Consider the following 19048-nt stretch of genomic DNA (forward strand, 5'->3'; position numbering starts at 1 on the left):
TAGTAATAGAAAATAGTAAACCATTTCTTAGAACCAAATATATCTTAGTTGTCTAAGTCATATAAGGCTAATAAAACCATAACATATTCAAGAGGCCGGATTCAGAAAAATGTTGTCATTGTTATCTTTAAAATTATTTATTTTTTTAAATTGATGATCAAAGTGGTTGTAAATTGATTAACTGTCTATCAACTAATCAATTACTCGAAAAATAGTTCGAGCTCTGATTTGAATCTGTAAAGAAAAACGAAATCTATCTCCAGTCATTCATGTTGATTAATGCTAATTAAACAGTACCTTTTAGAAAGCTGTTATGCGGCTGTCTTGGTCACGTGTTTTACGTGATGACGTTGTCTTTACGTGCAGGACGTACTGCGCCAGCCCCTCTATAAACAGACCAACGCCAGTGCTTTGTTTTCTTATCAGAGACAGTTGAGCTGTGAAGGAACAAGGAGACTTACCAATCCAGTCTAGGGCGTATTTTTTATATTTCGTTAACAGTTTAGCTTTATTGGGGCAGCATAATGGCTGATAAAATGGATATGTCATTAGACGACATTATCAAGCAGAACAGGCAGCAGAGAGGTGGAGGCCGGGGTGGAAGAGGCCGAGGCCGAGGAGGCTCAGGCGGCGGCCGAGGGGCAGCAGGCCCTGGGCGGCTTGGAGGAGGAGGAGGAGGCGGCGGCGGCGGAGGAGCGTTTGCAGGCCGAGGCGGCGGACCCGGACCCACGAGGAGTCGACAGAACCTGAGTCGTGCTAGAGGCAGACCAACGCCTTACAACAGGGTATGAGAAAATTAGCGGAATGGGCAAAAAAGGAGAAACCTTCGGCAATCCTGAAAATGCCTGGTTAACTTCTGTTCTTCGATAGGCTTGCTAGCTAACCCCATAGCCAGCTTGCTAGCCAAGCGAACACAATGTTCGCCATAACCGCCGAGCTCCCTTCGACGGAGCTCAGTTGTTTGCGGTTAAGCTTAATTGGAAGTTGTATACATAGTGTGTCCCTTCTCCCACAACTTATATGTGTTACGTCATTTTTCAAGAAAAGTCCCATTGGAGAGAGCGGCTATCGGCTAACTAGCTAAAGTTGGATCGTGAAGGCCTCGACAACGCCATTTTGAATCCGGCACCTTAATTAAAGATAGTCAACGGTCAATAACGGCTTTCCACACCAAGTGTCACAATGATGCTAAAAGGAAACTACTTCATCGAGAAAATCCACCCACATGATTTTTCCACCACTTTGGGAGCATAGTTTTTCTCTTTTCCCAGTGCAGCGACAGGCGGCCTTTTGTTCGGGAGCGGCTGCTTTCACAACAAGGCCTATTTGGTGGCTTTCAACCAGGGTGGCTGCTGTTGTGGATGGATCAGTGGACTTCAACCCCCCCTTTTAGTGTTCACATTAGGCAAACGTCCACTCCTTAAGTGTGAATGAGTATTTAGACATGCCTAGCAAAGCCCCAATCAAAATGGCGTGGTCTCAAAATGGACGCTCAGATAATCCACGCTCACATAGCTGGCCTGTATTTAGTTGTTTTTCCTCATCCACTCATCTTATGGACAATTACCCTTCATGAAAGCCCTTTTCGTGGCTTGGTAGAGAACTTTTGGGCGATCCAGGAAACACGGATCAGCGCTGGAGGCAACACTGCTTCAGATGGCAACCCCCTTTGTACCCGAGGATCTTGTCTGGAGATCATTTGGTGGAGGCACAGATGGCAAGAACAATGGGCAATGTTGGTAGATAGCCGGGGTGGGCAAGATACTGTTAGTAAAGTGTTTGGGATGACAAGTATTGCTCAATTTTGGCGTAGTCATTGAGTACATTTTGTTTTTTCTCAGAAACATCACTAAAACTGTTTAAATTGTATACCTGTAGTATCATATAAGTTGTTTGTCCTATATATGTCTTCCTGTCAATACTGGATGCACTTGCTTGTTGTGATGGGGTGGGTAGGGAACATTTTGGGGATCCTCTTGGGAACTGAGCACCCTGGCCATGTTGGAAGTGGAGCCCATGCTTGCCCCAACACCCAGCCGTGTGGACTCTGTGATTGACAGAGGCAAGGGGATCCTGAAGTCAGCAGGTTCGTTCTCTTTCATCTGTTGCAGCCAAAACAGCTTCCGGAAAAGTGGCAGCACGACATGTATGACAACGGCTTCAGTGGCTTCAGCGGCCCCGCTGGAGGTGGCGGAGGAGGCGGCGTTGAAACCGGGGGGAAGCTCCTAGTCTCCAATCTCGACTTTGGCGTGTCGGATGCAGACATTCAGGTACTTTAATGAAGCATGGTTGCCATTTGGAGTTCATTACAAAGTGGGGTAAAGGAATTGCTAATCAATGACTCTTATTTTATTTGTTTCAGGAACTCTTTGCTGAATTTGGGACCCTAAAAAAGGCAGCAGTTCATTACGACAGATCGGGAAGAAGCCTGGGAACCGCAGATGTCCACTTTGAAAGGAGAGCAGATGCCCTGAAGGCCATGAAACAGTACAACGGCATCCCACTTGACGGTATGCCTCAAAACATACAAAATATATTGAGGAACATTATCTGGCTGGCAGATTACGTGAATAATTCAATACTACTTCCCTGCCTAAATTGTGACCTTCATGTCTTCTTTGGCTCTCTAGGGCGGCCTATGAACATACAGCTCGTCACATCACAGATTGACCAACAGAGGCGGCCTATGCAGGGGTAAGTGTAGGCAGGTTTTTGCAAGCAACACTCAAACATTGCGGACAGGATGTTTAATGGGCTCTCTCGTTTTCAGTCTGAACAGAGGTGGTGGAGGTGGCATGAACAGAAATCGTGGAGCTGGCTTCAGAGGTGTGCAGAGAGGCCGAGGCGGACGTGGTGCTGGCGGTGGAGGAAGAGGTCGGGGGGGACGCGGAGGTACTGCCAAGCAGCAGCTGTCAGCAGAGGAGCTTGACGCCCAGTTAGACGCCTACAATGCCAGGGTACGTTCAGCTGTCAAACAATATACCTGCCAACAAATTGCATCTTGCAGCTGTCTAATTATCCTCCTTTTTGTTTTCTCAGATGGACACCAGCTAAGCAATATGACTCCTATGGATTGTTGTCCCTTCCCCTCTGCACAGAAGGGTGGTTGTTACAAATGTGCAGATTATTTTACACATGGTTGTTTCTGGTGTGATTGAAAATTATTGTTCCAACTTCCTCTTTTAAATGCTCCGTGTTTTTTACCAGTATTTCTTTTTTTTTCTGATGAAAAATGGTTCTGTCTGTAGGTTCATGTGGATTGGGTTCTCCCAGTTTTTTTTTCTCTACCCTGCAGTTAATGACACTTGTAATAAAACCTACAGTGCATATTAACCAAATTCTGTCTCCGTTTCAAAGTTCTTGTGGCCATTTGTCCATGTACTCTAGTACCTTGTATTCCAACAATGAAGCCTGAATTAGTAAAAGTCAAGTGATTTCCAATTATATCAAGGTGCATAATTTTAAGCTTTGGATTCTCTTAGCCAGTCTTTCAAATTTGATTGGCTTATTCCAATATATATGGAATAAGCCAATTTAGTGTGTATGCTGCAATTCCGTTTTGGTAATGTTTTTGCAAGACATTTGCAGCACACTAATGACTTGACATTTTATTCAAATCAATACACTTGCAGCTTTTTCTTGAAGAAATAGAATGACTGAAATTCGGAAATAACCCATGTAATTCATCCACAAAGCTATCATAGAAACCACTTCAGAAAAGCCCTTTGAAGACACATTTTAGTTGCTAGCTAGACCAATGGAAAAGTTGGGAAAATTCCAGAGGTAACATTCGTACATTGGCTAGAAGGGGAACTGTCATATAGCTGGGCAGCCTGAGCATTTATTACAAAAATACTCACTGCTGCAAAAATATTTCCACAAAACAGCCACTAGATGTCGCTCTGTATCCAAATGCTGTCTACAGTTGAGTCAAAGTTATGGAGCCTACAGGTTTTTTGAAGTTTCCTTAATACGAAATCAATGCGATTACTGCCTCCTGGATGAATAACTGTTTCATTGGCTTGAAGGGAGGCTACGAGAGGATGCCGTTTAAGCAGGGAGGCATAAACTGGGAGTGAACAAAGTGTTACATGTCTGAATGCAGCACAGCGCTGCATGCCCACGAGTGTCGTCGGGACAATATTTCCCGGAAGCGTTTTGAAAAACTGAAAAGTCTCAATTTAACAAATACTGTTTCCGGTTTGGTTTTCATCATTAAAGCCAGTGGCTTATCTTGTCTTTTTTGTTCCTGGAAAACAAAACAAATACGTATTTTTTATTTTACAAATACATATTGTAGGCCTAATTGTATATTCACAAAAATGTTAGAGCAAAATATGCCCAGTTTATTGGCCTGTAGGCCTACATGAAATATGTGTACGGTTCAACATCTTTGTAAGAGTAAAAAGGGGTCTTTGGCTTGATAACTAAAACAATTCTGATAAAATAATCAATTTGTTTATCTTAAATAGCTTGTTGCATAAGCAAACATCCGAAAAGATTGTACAAACTGTAAATTCCACTGAAATAAATATAACATTTGTGATATTGGGCTATATAAATAAAAGTTGATTGATTGATTGATTGATTGATTGATTGATCGATTGAAAAGAACATGTTCATTAAATAATGCAAAAGATGCAAACATTTGGAAACATCTACATTAGTTGGTAACTTAAAACATTCTCTGCATTATTTAGCTCATTGTATTTATTAATTGTTTTGATATTTATATAGTTAACTTAATCTGCATTACTTGCACATTGGTCTCGCAACATTATCATTTTAATCTAATTTATTCTATTTTGTTTCTTGCACAATTTATTTTTGTTTTATTGTTTTATGTCCAATATTATGTTGCATTGTTGGAGGAGCTGGGGACTTGAGTTTTTCATTGCCATATGCCCATATCTACACTGTCTGTAGCTACTGTGCATATGACAACAAAGCATTTGAATTATTTTATACTGACACTGCCTTAAAAGAGATTGTGAAACAGCTTTTATTTTGAAGGGAGTAAACCGGTTGTAGTGTCTCCCGTCAGCGGCCTTTGGCGCAGGTTTTCTCCGCCGCTTCACTCCGCTCCCTCTCAGCAGCATTCAGGAGACAGACCTACCGGCGGTATAACGGTAAGAGTGGACCAAACACTTTCTTAACTCCTTACAAAAATCTAATTGTGGGTGACTTAATAACTCTCTGGACGTTAGGCATGTTTTTCCTAGGGGCTTTGGACTACTTTCCAAGTTTTGCGGCACTTACTAAGGATGTAGCAATTTAACGTTACCCCAATGAAGGAGGAATGTATCAAATAACTTCTTCCTGCAATCGAGGCTTTTTAATCTACATGTATTTTTATTTCAGTGGTATTGTTAGTGTGTCAAACTCTAGGCATTTAATTATTTGTAAAGGCATGAGTTATTCCGTTGTAGTTGTTCGTTTCCGGGTGTTGAACCTGATCTGAGTTGGCCGTTAGGTAACGACCATCCATCGGATTTAATTCTGCACAATAACTCCGTTAATGAGGGGGTGCAATGAACAGTGAATAAAAAGTCTATTCAGAAGTGGTAATTTAGTCTCCTTTTTAAAATACGTGAGTGACTCGACTGTCATGTGGCTCATGAGGAACTTTTTCTGCCACTTCCTGCTACTAAACTCTCCTAATTTGAATTGACTTGAAGGGCTAACACACCTTGAACCAGCCACCATTTTGACTTTTTAAAGGCTTTCATAGTTAAGTGCACTTAGATAACATCAGATTAAATCAAATACACTTCAAGTGGCTGTCCCCTTTATGTACTGTTGTGTGATAGTAAAGCTGTGTGCTCAGCTGAATGGCTGATAAGTGATTTCTCAAATAGATCAGACTCCTTTTCCTTCCTGTGTGGGGGATAATGGCCTGGAGGCTATATGTTCTCTCCTTTTATGGAATTTGGGTAACACTTACCCTGTCCTGCTTGTTCGGTTGCTTTGTCTCAACCTGATAATTTGAAGCCTTGCAGAGGGCACAGGTTCTAATGTTGCAGTTTATATGTTGATGGTTTAGCCTGGTTCATCCTGAGTGGGCCCAACTTAGGTAGCTTTAAAATAACGTTTACATTGCATTTAGCTGACACTTTTATCCAAAGCAACTTACAATAAGTTAATTCGATCAAGAAGATACAAACTTGAAGAAAACAGAATCATATAAGTACATCAGGTTTCATAGAGCCAAAACATTTCAAGTGCTACTCAACTGGCTTTAGATAAGCCAGTCCTTTATTAGTATATAAGTGCTTTGTTAGTAATTATATCGCTCGAAGTGGAGTCGAAAGAGATGAGTTTTCAGTCTGCGCCGGAAGATGTGTAAGCTTTCTGCTGTCCTGATTTCAATGGGGAGCTCATTCCACCATTTTGGAGCCAGGATAGCAAACCAACGTGTTTTTGCTGATGGGAACTTCTAAACATTAATCACGTAGCTTTTTCTTTGAAGATACTTCCCTGATTTTTTTTATGTAATGGGAAATATGCTTCATACGTGTCCAAGCAGCTCACAGTAACAAGTGCAAGGGTAAAAAAAACACAGGCCTGAACTTAAAAATGTTGCATAATAAATCACTATTCGCTCATATTTAGATAGGGAAGCTATGTGAACCCTTTTTTTCGTGCTTACGTGACAAATACTCACCTGGATACTGGTTCTAAGGCTACAATGTATTTGTTTTATCCATTAATGTAGTATTGTGGGGACCAAAACAGAGTTAAGTATTTTCTAAATGCATTTTTTCCTACGCCGGCTTGTGAACGGACCTTTCTAAGCTGACCATGGAGATCCGGTCAGTGGCCTCTTCTGTTTTAGCTCAGTGTCACAGGGGAATATGTGCAGGGATGCTAGCCGGCCCCCCTCCTCTACACAGACCACTTATTTCTCGCATTGTGTGGTCCTCCTAAGTAGTACTTATAAAGCTCATACATCTTTTATTTTTCACCTGCCTTTCAAGCACTCAAATGGTTGAATTAGGATGCTTTAAAACCACCTGTATCAGGCTGTTGCCATCCTTGAAGGGAGCCATTATACAGCTGTATTCCTTCATTGTGGAGGGTACGTCACCCCCTCCTCGGCGGTTGCCCTGGGAGGCAGACCCGAATCTGGGAATAAGCCCTGACCTTTCCGCTGGCACCTTGGCTATCCCATTCACTGGCAGCTTCCTGCTAGTGCCGGCAGGGATTTCTCACCGGCTATTTTTAAAGCTTCCTATTTGTTCATGTTCTTCCTGGGATGGAGTAATGTTTTGTTTCTTTCAGCCGCTTCTCTCTGTGGCTCATTTCTTTGTAATCAGATTACTCCTCTTTACTGAATTTCTGCTATGGACACCCACTTCACTGTTATCTTTGTTCAATGACTCTTTGGCTAACCTTTTTTTGTATCATAAGCTTGTTACAAGTTGGCTATTCTGTAGCTTATCTAATGTTTAGCTGTTTTACTCTTACCCCACCTATTTCTGTTGTTTCTGGCTTCCTCTGCATTGCATCAGCTCTTAGTGCAACACTTCCTCAAAGCTTTTGCTCGACTGGCTCCACGTCTTCAATTTGGTATGACCCAGCATGATCTACAAGAGCCCTTTGCATTATTATCATTGCACCACTTTTTGAACAACAACTTAAGTTGGAGAAAGCTCAATATAAGAAGATGATCTGTGCTTCAGATTTGCACTGTGTGGTTTATCGTGCAAGAGGATATGAATCATCTCGCCCGGAAAAAGGAAGTTAACAGTGGCTTCTTGAGAGGCCTAGTGGCAGTCTGACATGCAAGGAAGATTTCTTTCTAACTAAAAAGCTACAGATAATAATTGTCACTATATCATTAAGTGTAAAGCCATAACAGTATCCACAAGAACAACTTTGGTAATAAGGGTTCATATGTATTGGTGAAGACGTGTATTGAATTATTTCCACTAAATAGTGCTATTACAGCTCCACTTTATGAACTTTGAAATCTTAATGGACAGGCAATACATTAAAGACATGTCTACAAGCGCTGCTCTTTAAATAAGTTTAATTACAAGAGAACGCTGATGCATTATATTCTATTCAATTGTATTCATGCTAAATGTTTTTGAACAGGAAACGTGTTGCAGAAGGATGCACTCATTTCAACATTTCAATTTGCAGTTGAGCTTAAAACTTGAAAGAAGTGTTTCGTCTGTACTTGTTAGCTTAAAGGGGAATAGTGTGGTTAAGGGGTGAATGCTAAGGTCTCCTGCAGACTGGGTGTTGCATGAAAGAGACAAACAGAGATCAAAGCAGCCATAGATCTGTCGGTGACATCTTCAATTGGGAGGGGAGCCAAGAGCTAAAGGTCACTTTTACAAAGGTTGTTATTCAGAGTCACTTGATATAAAGTGAATATTCCTATCTTGTTGTCTCTGAGATGAATTCCTGATGTGTTCTTAGGGACAGTACTTCATAGTATGCATTTTCAGCTGTAAGACTTCCACCTTTCACATGATCAGTAAAGGTGGCTCTACCATGCCCACACTTCAAAGCGTTCCTCTGTGAAGAACCATAAGTTAGGAAATATGTAATAAAATGTAATGTAACAGTTGTACTGAATAACTTGTTGTTCATAACCTAAATAATCAAATTCTAAATGAACTTTGGCGTGCAGCTTTTTTTTTTATTATAATATTTTCATTATTTTTACTTATTCCATTTATTAAAGATCATTTTACTTTAAATTCCAAAATCTTAATGAAGGCTCTTTTTAAAACGGTCTTTACATGGCAGTAAAGCCTCTGCACACACACACACACACTCACTCACTCACTCACTCATGCCGTATGATCCCGGTGGGATTTCCTGGTTTCCACTGAGCTTGTTTATCTACTATCTTCAGTAGCATTGGACACTAATGGCTCTCCTGTCAAAGAGCATCCTCCTGATGTGTCACCACCAGTGGCACCTCCGAACACTTTCATCTCCTTTCCCTGAATGCCTCGTTAGCTGTAATCCCACTTAATCTCACTGCTCCGCGGTGTTGCTAAGGAACAGACCTAATCTGAAGTCTTCAATTGCTGCCAAACCCGGTGTGTTTTTCAAACGGTGCTGCTTAGCTTTGACGAAGTAACAGATTATCCTCCTTCACTGCATGCAGGCCTGTGTGTGTAGGTTAGGACTCTGAGGTGCACTGAGTACGTGATATTTTGACCTGTGTCTCACAGCAGGCTGAAGCATGACAGCGCCTTTCTTAAGTAGCCTGTTAGACACAGGGTCAGCCATGTTTGAACCTAATCCATTTGACTCAGTGCATGGGCAATCATTTTAAGGAAAAATGTTATGCTCTATTAAGATAGCATCTCTGAGCAATGTGTTGGCAAACATGACTCAATTCACTGATAATGTCTTTGTGGTTTTTTGGTAACTCTGTGTTGACGGTGTAAAAAGGACCATCATGCAGTTTGAATGAACAAAATGATAGCAATCCGAAATTATTCCATAAAATGTAGATCTGCAATGTATAGGGTAGGGTTTCCCACACATAGACTTTACGGGGGCGGGCCGCCCAGGTCTATTAACGGCCGCCAAAGTATATTTCGCGACCCATTTAGGTTTCATCTTTATTTTTTCCGTCCGCGAGCACGATGCCATCTGCGATCGATTAACTAACCCCCCCCCCCCCCCCCCTGTACCTCCTGACCCCCCTGTACCTGAGCGCTCTGCTATCGCACTCCGCAGTAACTCTGCTGCGAGGCTCCATTTAGGGCTGCTCGATTATGGCGAAAATCTTAATCTCGATTATTTGGGTCAATAATTGATATCACAATTATTAAAAACGATTAGCCATTTACTTTGAAAACATCAATTTATTGGAGAAAAAAAATGTTTGAACAGTATGTGTTTAACAGTTGATTACCCTGAACTTTAAATATAATTCAACGGAAAAACCAATAATTAAAAAAATGTATAATAAAAAAAAAAATCGTTTTATTTCGATTACGTTGTTTTTGTAATCGTTGCAAGCCATAATCGTAATTGCGATTTAAAATACGATTAATTGAGCAGCCCTAGCTCCACTACCGCAAGTATATTTGAGATATGTGGGAAACACTCTATAGGGTATAGTTTTGTTTTCCTGCTTCTTTAATATTTGTGGGGATCTTAAAACCGCTCAGTCACCGTAACCCGATCTTGCCTCGATTTCTTTCTATAATAGTAACAAGACAATCATTGAAATCTAAAAATGATACTGGGACTGTACTAGTATTTTACATTTTGCTTCAGAAATAACATGTCTTTTTGGAGAAACCTTTTTGAAATGTTAACATTAAGAGCTGTTCCACTTTGACATTTTAAAAAGTAAAAAAAAATACATAGGACTATGAACCAGCCAAAACTAAAAACTATTTTAATAAATGATGAATTGGTTATTTAATTTATCCTCGGCAGAAGCCTCCTATAGTACAGCCCTTTTTCTTATACAACTAGAATGACCCATCACTTCCTCCGCTGACAGCTTGGTAGACCTCAGTCTGAGTGCAACATACTGTAGGAGAGTACAGGAAGTGAGACAAACAACCTGCTCGTCGAAGAGGGATCTAACATCATCGCTGCGGTATCTGCTCTTATTTTCCTGTCTTTCTCCCTCTGTGCAACAAGGAGCCTCACTCACAGCTGAGCAGTTATTGGCAGGGAAGGAATGAGTGTTTTTTTATTGGAGCACTGAGGCCCCATTTGGAAAAAAAAAGGTGCCGCGTTCTCACTTCCTGCTTGGCCTATACCCAACTTTATATTCCCGACACAATACAGCAGAGTGATGGATGAACACGCAGAACGACAAACCAGTTTTTGTGCGGAGTGTCTGCCATTGTGTGATTGTTATATTTCCTTGGGTTGTAAATAGTGCGTTAGGCTTTTACTCAGAGGACCCAGCCTGTGACGCTTGTGTTTGCCTTGGTTTGATTTGTTAGCTCGCCTGTGTTGATTCATGATGACCTTTAAACTCAGGTTAGCACTGAGCCAACACACATTAAGGGATTATCTACACAAAGAAGGAATTTGATCAGGCTTAAATGGAGAAGCAGTTTGTGTATTGCCTCAGGTCTTCCTGTTTAACGTTCTCGTAGTTGTTTTCTTCTGTACACAGATTTGTTCTGATCATTGAAATTAAAGCATAATCTGTTTGGGTCTGATTTAGCTTTTTGAACACAGCTTAAGGGCACAGTTTGACTTTATCAAAGCCATAAATCCTCTTCAACAGTTTGACAGCTTTGGTTCCTGCACGGTTGAAGTCACTCAAATACAGGAAGTTCAGTTCTTTCAACATGCAAATGTCGAAAACATCTAGAACGAGAAATATCAGGGTGTAGTTTCAGGTTGGCTGATGGAAATACAAATAATAATAAACAACACAAAATGGCAGCTTTAAATGATTGAACTATTACTGAACAAACAGTTAGCTATATTTGGTATTACTGAGTAGTATCAGTTCTCCTAAATACACATTTATGAACGTGTTGCTTTCTGTGTAAATCAGGATATCAGCACATACTTTGCATTTAACAAGCTGCTATGAAAACCTCTCAAACAGCAGTCGGCTGATATGTGTTGTGTGTGTGTGTGTGTGACGTCAGTTGTTTAGGAAGAACAGACCACACAGAACACGCTCTGTGAAAAGCACCAGGTGTTGATCAGCATATGTGCACCAGGTGTAATTCATAAATAACTACTTTGTTCTCCTCGCATTGCATTTTATGAGCAACTACGGCACTTGTATGTTCTCTGAGGAATGAAGACGATCTCACTGTCATCATGCCGTTCCCTGCTCAGACTCAGCGTCCTCCCTTCTAATCGGCAGTGACTGTGTGCCAGTGCAGCTGGGTGTTTAAGGCACTGCTGTTTCTCTCAGATAATCATCAGCTTCTTGTTGACCCCTGACCTCTGCTCTGTGTCGCCGCCGTGGCCCCAGAGAAAACTGCTCCACAGCCAGATGTCCTGACTCTAGTCTCTTCTAGCGTCTGATAGTCTAAGAATACACACAAAAAAACCTTCTAAAATTCCTCGCCTTTTGCCAAGAATTGAATGGTCCCCACAGAGAGAGTGTTTCACTGTCCCTGTCCTCAAGTGAGCCCGTTATCTGTGCTCTGAGCTATTCACTGCAAGGTCTGTGGAATGTCATCTTTAAATGTGTCACACTGTGTCGACAGAGCGGTTTGTTTCTTGTCCTCTAACCTTTTTGTGTCACTTTTTTTAACTCTAGCACACCATGGCAGAGCAGGAACCCACACCCGAGCAGCTGGAGGCGCTTGCAGCAGCCAATGACGAGCCGGAGAACCCTCTCAACTACAAACCCCCCGCCGCCAAGAGCCTACAGGAGATCCAGGAGCTGGACCAGGATGACGAGAGCCTGCGCAAGTACAAGGAGACCCTGCTGGGCAACGTGGCCTGTGTGGCAGGTTAGTGATCGATGTCCAAATCAAATCCAAAGGCTCGATTGTCATATGCACAAAAGCTACCGTGTAGTTTTGGCAATGAACATCTTAAGACCCAGGCTCCTCCTACACAGCAACACACAATACACTTAATACTCAAGACTAAGAATAAATGGAAATAAGATTGTGTAAGAGAATGGACAAGTAAGATGCAGAAATAAGTCAACTATATACATTTTGATTGGAGTAAGATAAGATTAAAAACAGAAGGTAAAATGTATTACTGTACAGTGGAAAAAAAGGACTGCGTGTTTTCATAATTTATAAATAAATATGTGGACTGACAACAGATCTATCCTTCCTAAACATAAGTAGCAGGGTTTTGTCTAAACCGGGACTGGCCATCGGTAGAATCTGGAGAACCGCAGAACGGCCGGTCGTCGAGGGTCGTTGACGGCCAGCCCTTTAAAAAAAAAAAATGGTTTAAAGTCATCTTTTAAGTTGCGCTGACGGCCGACAGAGGGCGATAGCGGCCGCTAATGCAGTTGTGTGGTTCTTATCACACGAAGAAGAAAAAAGACCGGTCAGAGAGCTGAAACATTGGTGCAGCGCCATAGTATCATACGAAGAGAAGGGATTAGACGGCAGACAGGTAGAATGAAAAAACATGGATACAAATAAAAGAAAAAGAAAAGGGTGGGGCCGATAAGGCACGAGGAAAAAAGGTGAAGTCACTCGCAGGTGAAGCATCTAAATGTCGCAAATTGACAGACCTTTTTGGCAGCTTACTGTAGAAGTGCAAGATGATGAAGAGAATGATGAAGGCGCGAGTCTGAGTTCAGATATACAGCCAGCCTGCGTTCATCGTGAGGGACAGAGAGTTGAGCTGGTGGAAGAACCAGCTCAACTGGCACATACAGTACAAGTGCAGGGCAAGAGCAAGAGGTGGTAAGTGCTATAGAGAAGACAAGTATATTCAATCTAGTTTTTCCAGTTGGTGTGTGTTGCTCATACAAGCAATACAATAAATAAAACAATTGTTACATGAGAGTAGGTGTAATATCTAATATATAAAAAATGACAGATCAAACAAAAGTTTATTGTCAACATTTATTAAGTATTAATTCAGCAGCAGGCATGAAGAAACTTTTGTTTTCCCCTTCGCTCTAATGCGTTATTTTCGCAGGAAAGTGCCGGGGCCGTAATTTTGACCGCTAGTGCCCTCATACCTATGCCTCATACTAAATGTTTCTAGACAAACCCCCGAGTAGGTCTAAATATGTGATGTTTGCCCTGCTTGTCTTTTCATCACATTTGGCAGTTTTTTATTATATCTGGCGCATTCAAATATAATGTATTTTTATTCTTATTTGCGAATGTTACTTATCAATATGCACAATTCAGTTGTTTCCCCCGATACAGCCACCTGAGGCAAACTTGAAAATGTGCATTTATGGTAGCATTTGTCTTCAAAGCTGTGTTAAGTGTATCCAGAAAACTCTCCACAGCAGCTGCTTCTGTGTGTTTGCAGTACCAATAGTGCGGGGAATCCAACCTCCATTATTTGTTGTGACAACAACCCTGCTAACCTGAGGATAGGAAACTGTAGAAGGGATAGTTTAGATTGTTTGAAGGGGGGATTTATGAAGCACTTATCCATTAGTCGGTGTATTACTACCTCACGTGGGTGGCTGGTTTACCGCTGCCTCCCGTGGTTGGTTTGTTTGTGGTATTGTGTCACTTAGAGAAGGTGGATCAAAACTAATCATTGACTTAACTTCTGGCTGCTTTTAGAGTAGAGTACTTTTATTCAGACAGACATGTGTTCAAGGTTCATTCGTTTGAGTACTGTGGCTGTTGTTAAACCAAAAGAAAACCCACTCCAAATTGGTCTTACTTTCTTCATACAACATGATGTTCGGTGTAGTTGTGGATCAACTACTGTATGTGGTTACTCTGTATCGGTATCTTGCTAAATTAGCTTTTGGATTGAGTAGATTATCCTTTTAATAAGAAATAAAACACTATAAAATGAGTGAATTTGAACATTTTTCTAGATTAGTATTTCAGAAGGTTTCAGAGTTGCAAAAAGTGTATTTAGTTACAGGAATGTCTTTTCACCTCCACTGTTCAACTGTTACTATGATTGTAGCAGTGGGAGAGTAAGGACAAGGCTGAGAGGAGGAAAGAACTTAAGTGTTTTGTTGCTAGAAGCGAATGTACAGATATAATGTGTTCACATATTTAAAACTATTCTAAATTGTCCCTTGTGTGTTATTTACTATATTTATGAAACTGGCATTACCTATTCAATGTTTGAAAGCAACACAACTCAAAGAAGGGTGAAGTGAGCAAAATACTTCTATTTTAAAACAATGTGAATGTCTCTGTATGATCATAATGTTGGATACTTGTCTCGCTCTCAGACCCCTCGGCCCCCAACGTGCAGGTGATAGGGATGACTCTGAAGTGTGAAACGGCCCCTCACCCTCTGGTGCTCGACCTGACGGGTGAGTACAGCAGACACAGCAGAGTGAAAACACATCATTATTGTCTGTTTTCTGAATGGACAGCAGCTCTCTTTCCTGGGAGAGTAGTATCTCATAGTAACATTAATTATGGAGAGTAATCACTCCCATCTTTGTGTGCAGATATAGACCAAATGACCTGCTGGGTCATTACTCTACTAATTAGTAATGACGTGATTCCTGGGTAAGTGGGTTACATTTCCTGGTGCTCCTGCCAGTCCTCACAATGAACCACAGCAGAGCCAGGGTCACTGCGCCCCCTGCTGGTCACTGGTGTTACTGCAGGGGGCTGGAAATCACAATACAACTCCACTTTGCTTTTGAGAATTAAATTCCCTTTTCTATAGGTAAAAAATAAATCATAACAATCCTGCTTTTTTATCAAATCCAATGTTATTTTTGTAGCCCAATATCACAAAACACGTTTGTCTCAGTACAGATAAACAAACATGAATGACAGTGCTAAAAAGAGAATATAATAAAAGGACAACATAGAATGTCAAATAAAAATACAATTGGATAAAAAAACAATAAAACAACCAGCTCTAACTATAGGCTTTATTAAAAAGGAAAGTCTTCAGCACACCCTTAAATAGTTATTGTATATCTTTGTGAGTTCAATCCTAATCATAAAACCCCCTCTTTTTGTATGTTTTAAAAGCATGTTGTGCCAAACTCATCCTTAGTTATATATCTCGACACTGAAATGGTACATTTACTTTTTTTAAAATAGCGTCTTTCCAGTCTTGGCGACTACTCAAAGCACTTGCATACAAGTCAGCATTCACTGATTCCTGGCTGCTTTGTTGCTAAGCTGGTACTGTGGGACGGGTAAAGGTATTCTGATACCAACACATTCATACAGAGGCAGAGGCTGCCATACAAAGTGCTCAGGGAAAGTAACACACACACACACGCACTCTCACACCGTTGGCCATCGGGAGCAACCTGGGGTTAAGCATCTTGCCCAAGGACATAACGACGTGTTGATTGCAGGGCTGGGGATCGAAGCAGAGTCCAAGTGGTGGATGAGCGCTTCACCGCTTTGAGCAACAGCTTCGTTCCACCTTTTGACCTTTCTGTTTGTGTTGTTTTCCCTTTTAGGAGACCTGACTAAATTCAAGAAGAGCCCATTTGTTCTGAAGGAAGGGGTGGAATATAGAATACAGATCAACTTCAAGGTGAGGGGCTCTGGATTCCTCTCTGTTTGTTGTGTCAAACTGTTGCAGTAACGTAGCAGTATTGGTGTTATGAAGCCATCTTTGTTGTGAAGCGTTCGTGTTGAGCAGGAGGTGACGAGTGTCTCCTTTCCAGGTCAACAAGGATATTGTGTCCGGCATGAAGTACACTCAGCAGTCATTCCGGGGAGGAATTAAGGGTAAGAACACCTCATTTTATTTAACACCTGTAAATCCTCAAGTATATTGCAAATTAAAATCTTATCTAAAACAGCACCAAGACTTAAAGGATCAATTCCACAATTTAAGGAAATGCTATTCTTTGTTTCCTTTTTATGACTTTAATGACGAGATCGGGGTCATTCATCATTGAAGGCATTAGATTAAATATAAAGCTTAACCCAGCTGGCGGTTAGCTTAGCTTCAAGCGTATTCCACCACAATTACAGATTTCATTTGTAAAACCCGAGGTTAAAAAGCATCCAAAGGAACTTTCTTTCTTGTTGGAATAACTGTATGTTTTTAGTTTGTGGAGATTAAGGCTTCAAGTAGCATTTCTGTTGTGGATTCATCTGCAGATTATCTTTTGAATCAAGAGGAATGGACCTTTTGGTCTAGGAAATGTCAACAAATAGGTGAAATGTTTGACTTGTCGCTCCAAAACCCAGATGCTTTGAGTTTACTACAGACAAAATTACTAAGTCTTTACTGTAATATTTAAAATTAAATTAAAATGTTAAAAAAAAATAGCAAGCTTCTTTTTTTTTTTTTAACCCTAAATAGATTTTTTTCCTCGGTTCCCAAGAGGATAAAACGTTTTTTGTATATAAAAAGTTACTTAAACAATCAATCAATTTCCAAATATTAGCAGGTTTCTTCACTCTACTTATTGTGCAGCTCTAATGCAGATTGTTTGCTTTACTTATTCTCTGTAAAGCAAGTTGTGGCACATTTTTAGGCATTTCTTCCGGTGTGAAATCAGTATACACGTTCTGTTTAAGGGTCTAACCGAGGCTTGGTTTAAGAAATGTGTTGAAACCCTTTCTTCTTACTCTCTCCGATGTACAGTTGAGAAGTCTGACTACATGGTGGGCAGCTATGGCCCGAGACCCTCTGAGGAGTACACGTTCGTCACCCCCATGGAGGACGCCCCCAAAGGGATGATCGCCCGCGGCACCTACACCATCAAGTCCAAGTTCACCGACGACGACAAGCACGACCACCTCTCCTGGGAGTGGTGCATCGCGATCAAGAAAGACTGGACCGAATGATTCGCCCTCCACGACTTCCTCCGCTTGGTTCCCCCTTTCCTTTCTTGCTGTCATTCCATTTTATCTGTCTGCATTACGTGTTGATTTGAGATGTCGCTCTCTCCGTCCATCGACAACCCCCTCCCCCCGCTCTTTACAGTGTTTCTAAATTCCAATCACCTCCTTCCATCCTAGCGCTTTCATTCATTTCCACCTTTCTGCTAAGCTATACAAAAGGAGAAAGCAAACGATGCGCACGATCCAGATTTCTCAGTTTGTTTATAAAAGAAAAAATTAAGTAAAAAAAAAAGATAGTCTTGTTAACTGCTGGAAAGTGACCCCCCCTGTACCCTCTCTTTCATTCTGATCTACGACCAGATTGTTTTTTTTTCTACGAATACCGTGATCTGCCTTGAATAGCATCGTACAGGAAGCAGTAGAGCTGTATTTGAGAAATCATAGCTGGAAACCACTCTTGGACCTCCTAAAGCCTCTGAGCAGATTATTCGTATCAGGGTCCCGCTAAATTATTTGGGATTCAGGCCATCTCTTTTTCAAATGATTTAGTCTGAAACGAATTGACCTCTGACCCGCCGTGACCCCTCGCTGTAGGTCTTCCTCTCCTGATCAGGGTATATTGTCTTCTTTTTAGCAGCCATGTGGCCTTAACATAACCCATTGGAAGAAATAGACTACCTAAATGAGCCATTTGCCTTCTGATACATACATAATGTGATAACACCACATGGACAGGGAACATTTTTTAATTCAGGTATGACGATTTGTAAAAAGCGATTGTGTTGGCGTCCATCATGTTAGCTTGATTTACAAACATCCTTTTCTTGACAGTGTTGAATTAACTTTTTATTTTTCGATCATTGACAACAGCTGTAAGGATGAGTCCAGGTTGTACTAATGGCTTTTTGTCACCCAGTGTCCTTTTCTAGTCCCGTAGGCCATATTTTTCCAACGTGTCCAAGGACTGTAAAACCACTCATCCTGTATTACTCGAGTTTAAAATGACCACCGCTAACTGTGCCTCTCTTACAACCACATGCTGCTCCTGCTGACGACGGCACTCTGTGCTCGACATCAGGGAGGTGAAACGTTGTCTGTAATTGACTTCTGAACCAGTGTAGAGACATCAGTCCCCAACCAGACATATCTAAAGTGTTATTCCTTTTTTTTTTATACACTCCAGAAGAAGTATGGAAATGAAGTCTGTATCCACTGCTTCGTTAGGCGCTTGTGTCACAGACTGATGTTTGTCTCTGTAGGTTGGGTTTTACTCAATGTGTGATTCTTGTATGACCTACTGTTTACTGATATCCTGTGTTCACATTAAAGTGTTCAGACTGGGCCTGCATGTGTCCTGTTGTTTTATTCAACCTGCACTAGGATGTGTTGCCTCTCTAAACACTTAAAGGGGCCTTTTTATGCTTATTTCAGGTTCATATTTGTACTGTGTCTAATGTGATATGTGAACATGCTTTAAAGGGCCCATGACATGGCCATTTCTACTGATCTTAATTCCATTTATGAGGTCTACTAGAATACATTTATATTGTGCAATTTTACAAACTCACATTGGTTTCTCATACAGCATCTCTGTACAGTATGTGTATTCACCGGTATTCACTCTCTGTCTGTCCCCCCCCCACCACCCTCCCTGTCAGCCCAGTGTGCTC

At 41.2% G+C, this 19048-nt stretch overlaps 2 protein-coding genes across 3 annotated transcripts; both read left to right on the forward strand.

Annotated features, from left to right (window-relative positions):
• The first annotated feature begins 410 nt into the window (after positions 1 to 410).
• alyref (Aly/REF export factor) lies at positions 411 to 3338 on the forward strand. Its single transcript, XM_010774731.1, has 6 exons — positions 411 to 785; positions 2112 to 2270; positions 2363 to 2510; positions 2631 to 2694; positions 2771 to 2957; positions 3040 to 3338. Exons 1-6 carry the CDS (start codon positions 525 to 527, stop codon positions 3052 to 3054), a joined length of 834 nt encoding a protein of 277 aa, XP_010773033.1. The 5' UTR covers positions 411 to 524; the 3' UTR covers positions 3055 to 3338.
• A 1679-nt stretch (positions 3339 to 5017) lies between these two features.
• On the forward strand, positions 5018 to 18720 carry LOC104948529 (rho GDP-dissociation inhibitor 1). 2 transcript variants are annotated; one of them, XM_010774732.1, is made up of 6 exons: positions 5018 to 5129; positions 12233 to 12428; positions 14831 to 14914; positions 16037 to 16113; positions 16247 to 16310; positions 17179 to 18720. In XM_010774732.1, the coding sequence occupies exons 2-6, from the start codon at positions 12239 to 12241 to the stop codon at positions 17379 to 17381; spliced, it is 618 nt and encodes a 205-aa protein (XP_010773034.1). In that variant the 5' UTR covers positions 5018 to 5129; positions 12233 to 12238; the 3' UTR covers positions 17382 to 18720. The 2 variants fall into 2 exon arrangements, with proteins under 2 accessions (XP_010773034.1, XP_010773035.1); XM_010774733.1 differs by lacking the exon at positions 5018 to 5129 and adding an exon at positions 10565 to 10588.
• The last annotated feature ends 328 nt before the right edge of the window (positions 18721 to 19048 follow it).

This window comes from Notothenia coriiceps, unplaced genomic scaffold (genome assembly GCF_000735185.1).
Source record: "Notothenia coriiceps isolate Sejong01 unplaced genomic scaffold, NC01 NC01_scaffold00014516, whole genome shotgun sequence".
NCBI lineage: Eukaryota > Metazoa > Chordata > Actinopteri > Perciformes > Nototheniidae > Notothenia > Notothenia coriiceps.

What these genes read in the sequence shown, in the direction of transcription:
- alyref (XM_010774731.1), top strand. Translation starts at nt 525, where the DNA reads ATGGCTGATAAAATGGATATGTCATTAGACGACATTATCAAGCAGAAC. An exon ending in CAACGGCATCCCACTTGACG is followed by an intron (nt 2,511 to 2,630) that starts GTATGCCTCAAA and finishes TTGGCTCTCTAG; the next exon opens with GGCGGCCTATGAACATACAG. An exon ending in CAGAGGCGGCCTATGCAGGG is followed by an intron (nt 2,695 to 2,770) that starts GTAAGTGTAGGC and finishes TCTCGTTTTCAG; the next exon opens with TCTGAACAGAGGTGGTGGAG.
- LOC104948529 (XM_010774732.1), top strand. Translation starts at nt 12,239, where the DNA reads ATGGCAGAGCAGGAACCCACACCCGAGCAGCTGGAGGCGCTTGCAGCA. An exon ending in GAATACAGATCAACTTCAAG is followed by an intron (nt 16,114 to 16,246) that starts GTGAGGGGCTCT and finishes TCTCCTTTCCAG; the next exon opens with GTCAACAAGGATATTGTGTC. An exon ending in ATTCCGGGGAGGAATTAAGG is followed by an intron (nt 16,311 to 17,178) that starts GTAAGAACACCT and finishes TCCGATGTACAG; the next exon opens with TTGAGAAGTCTGACTACATG.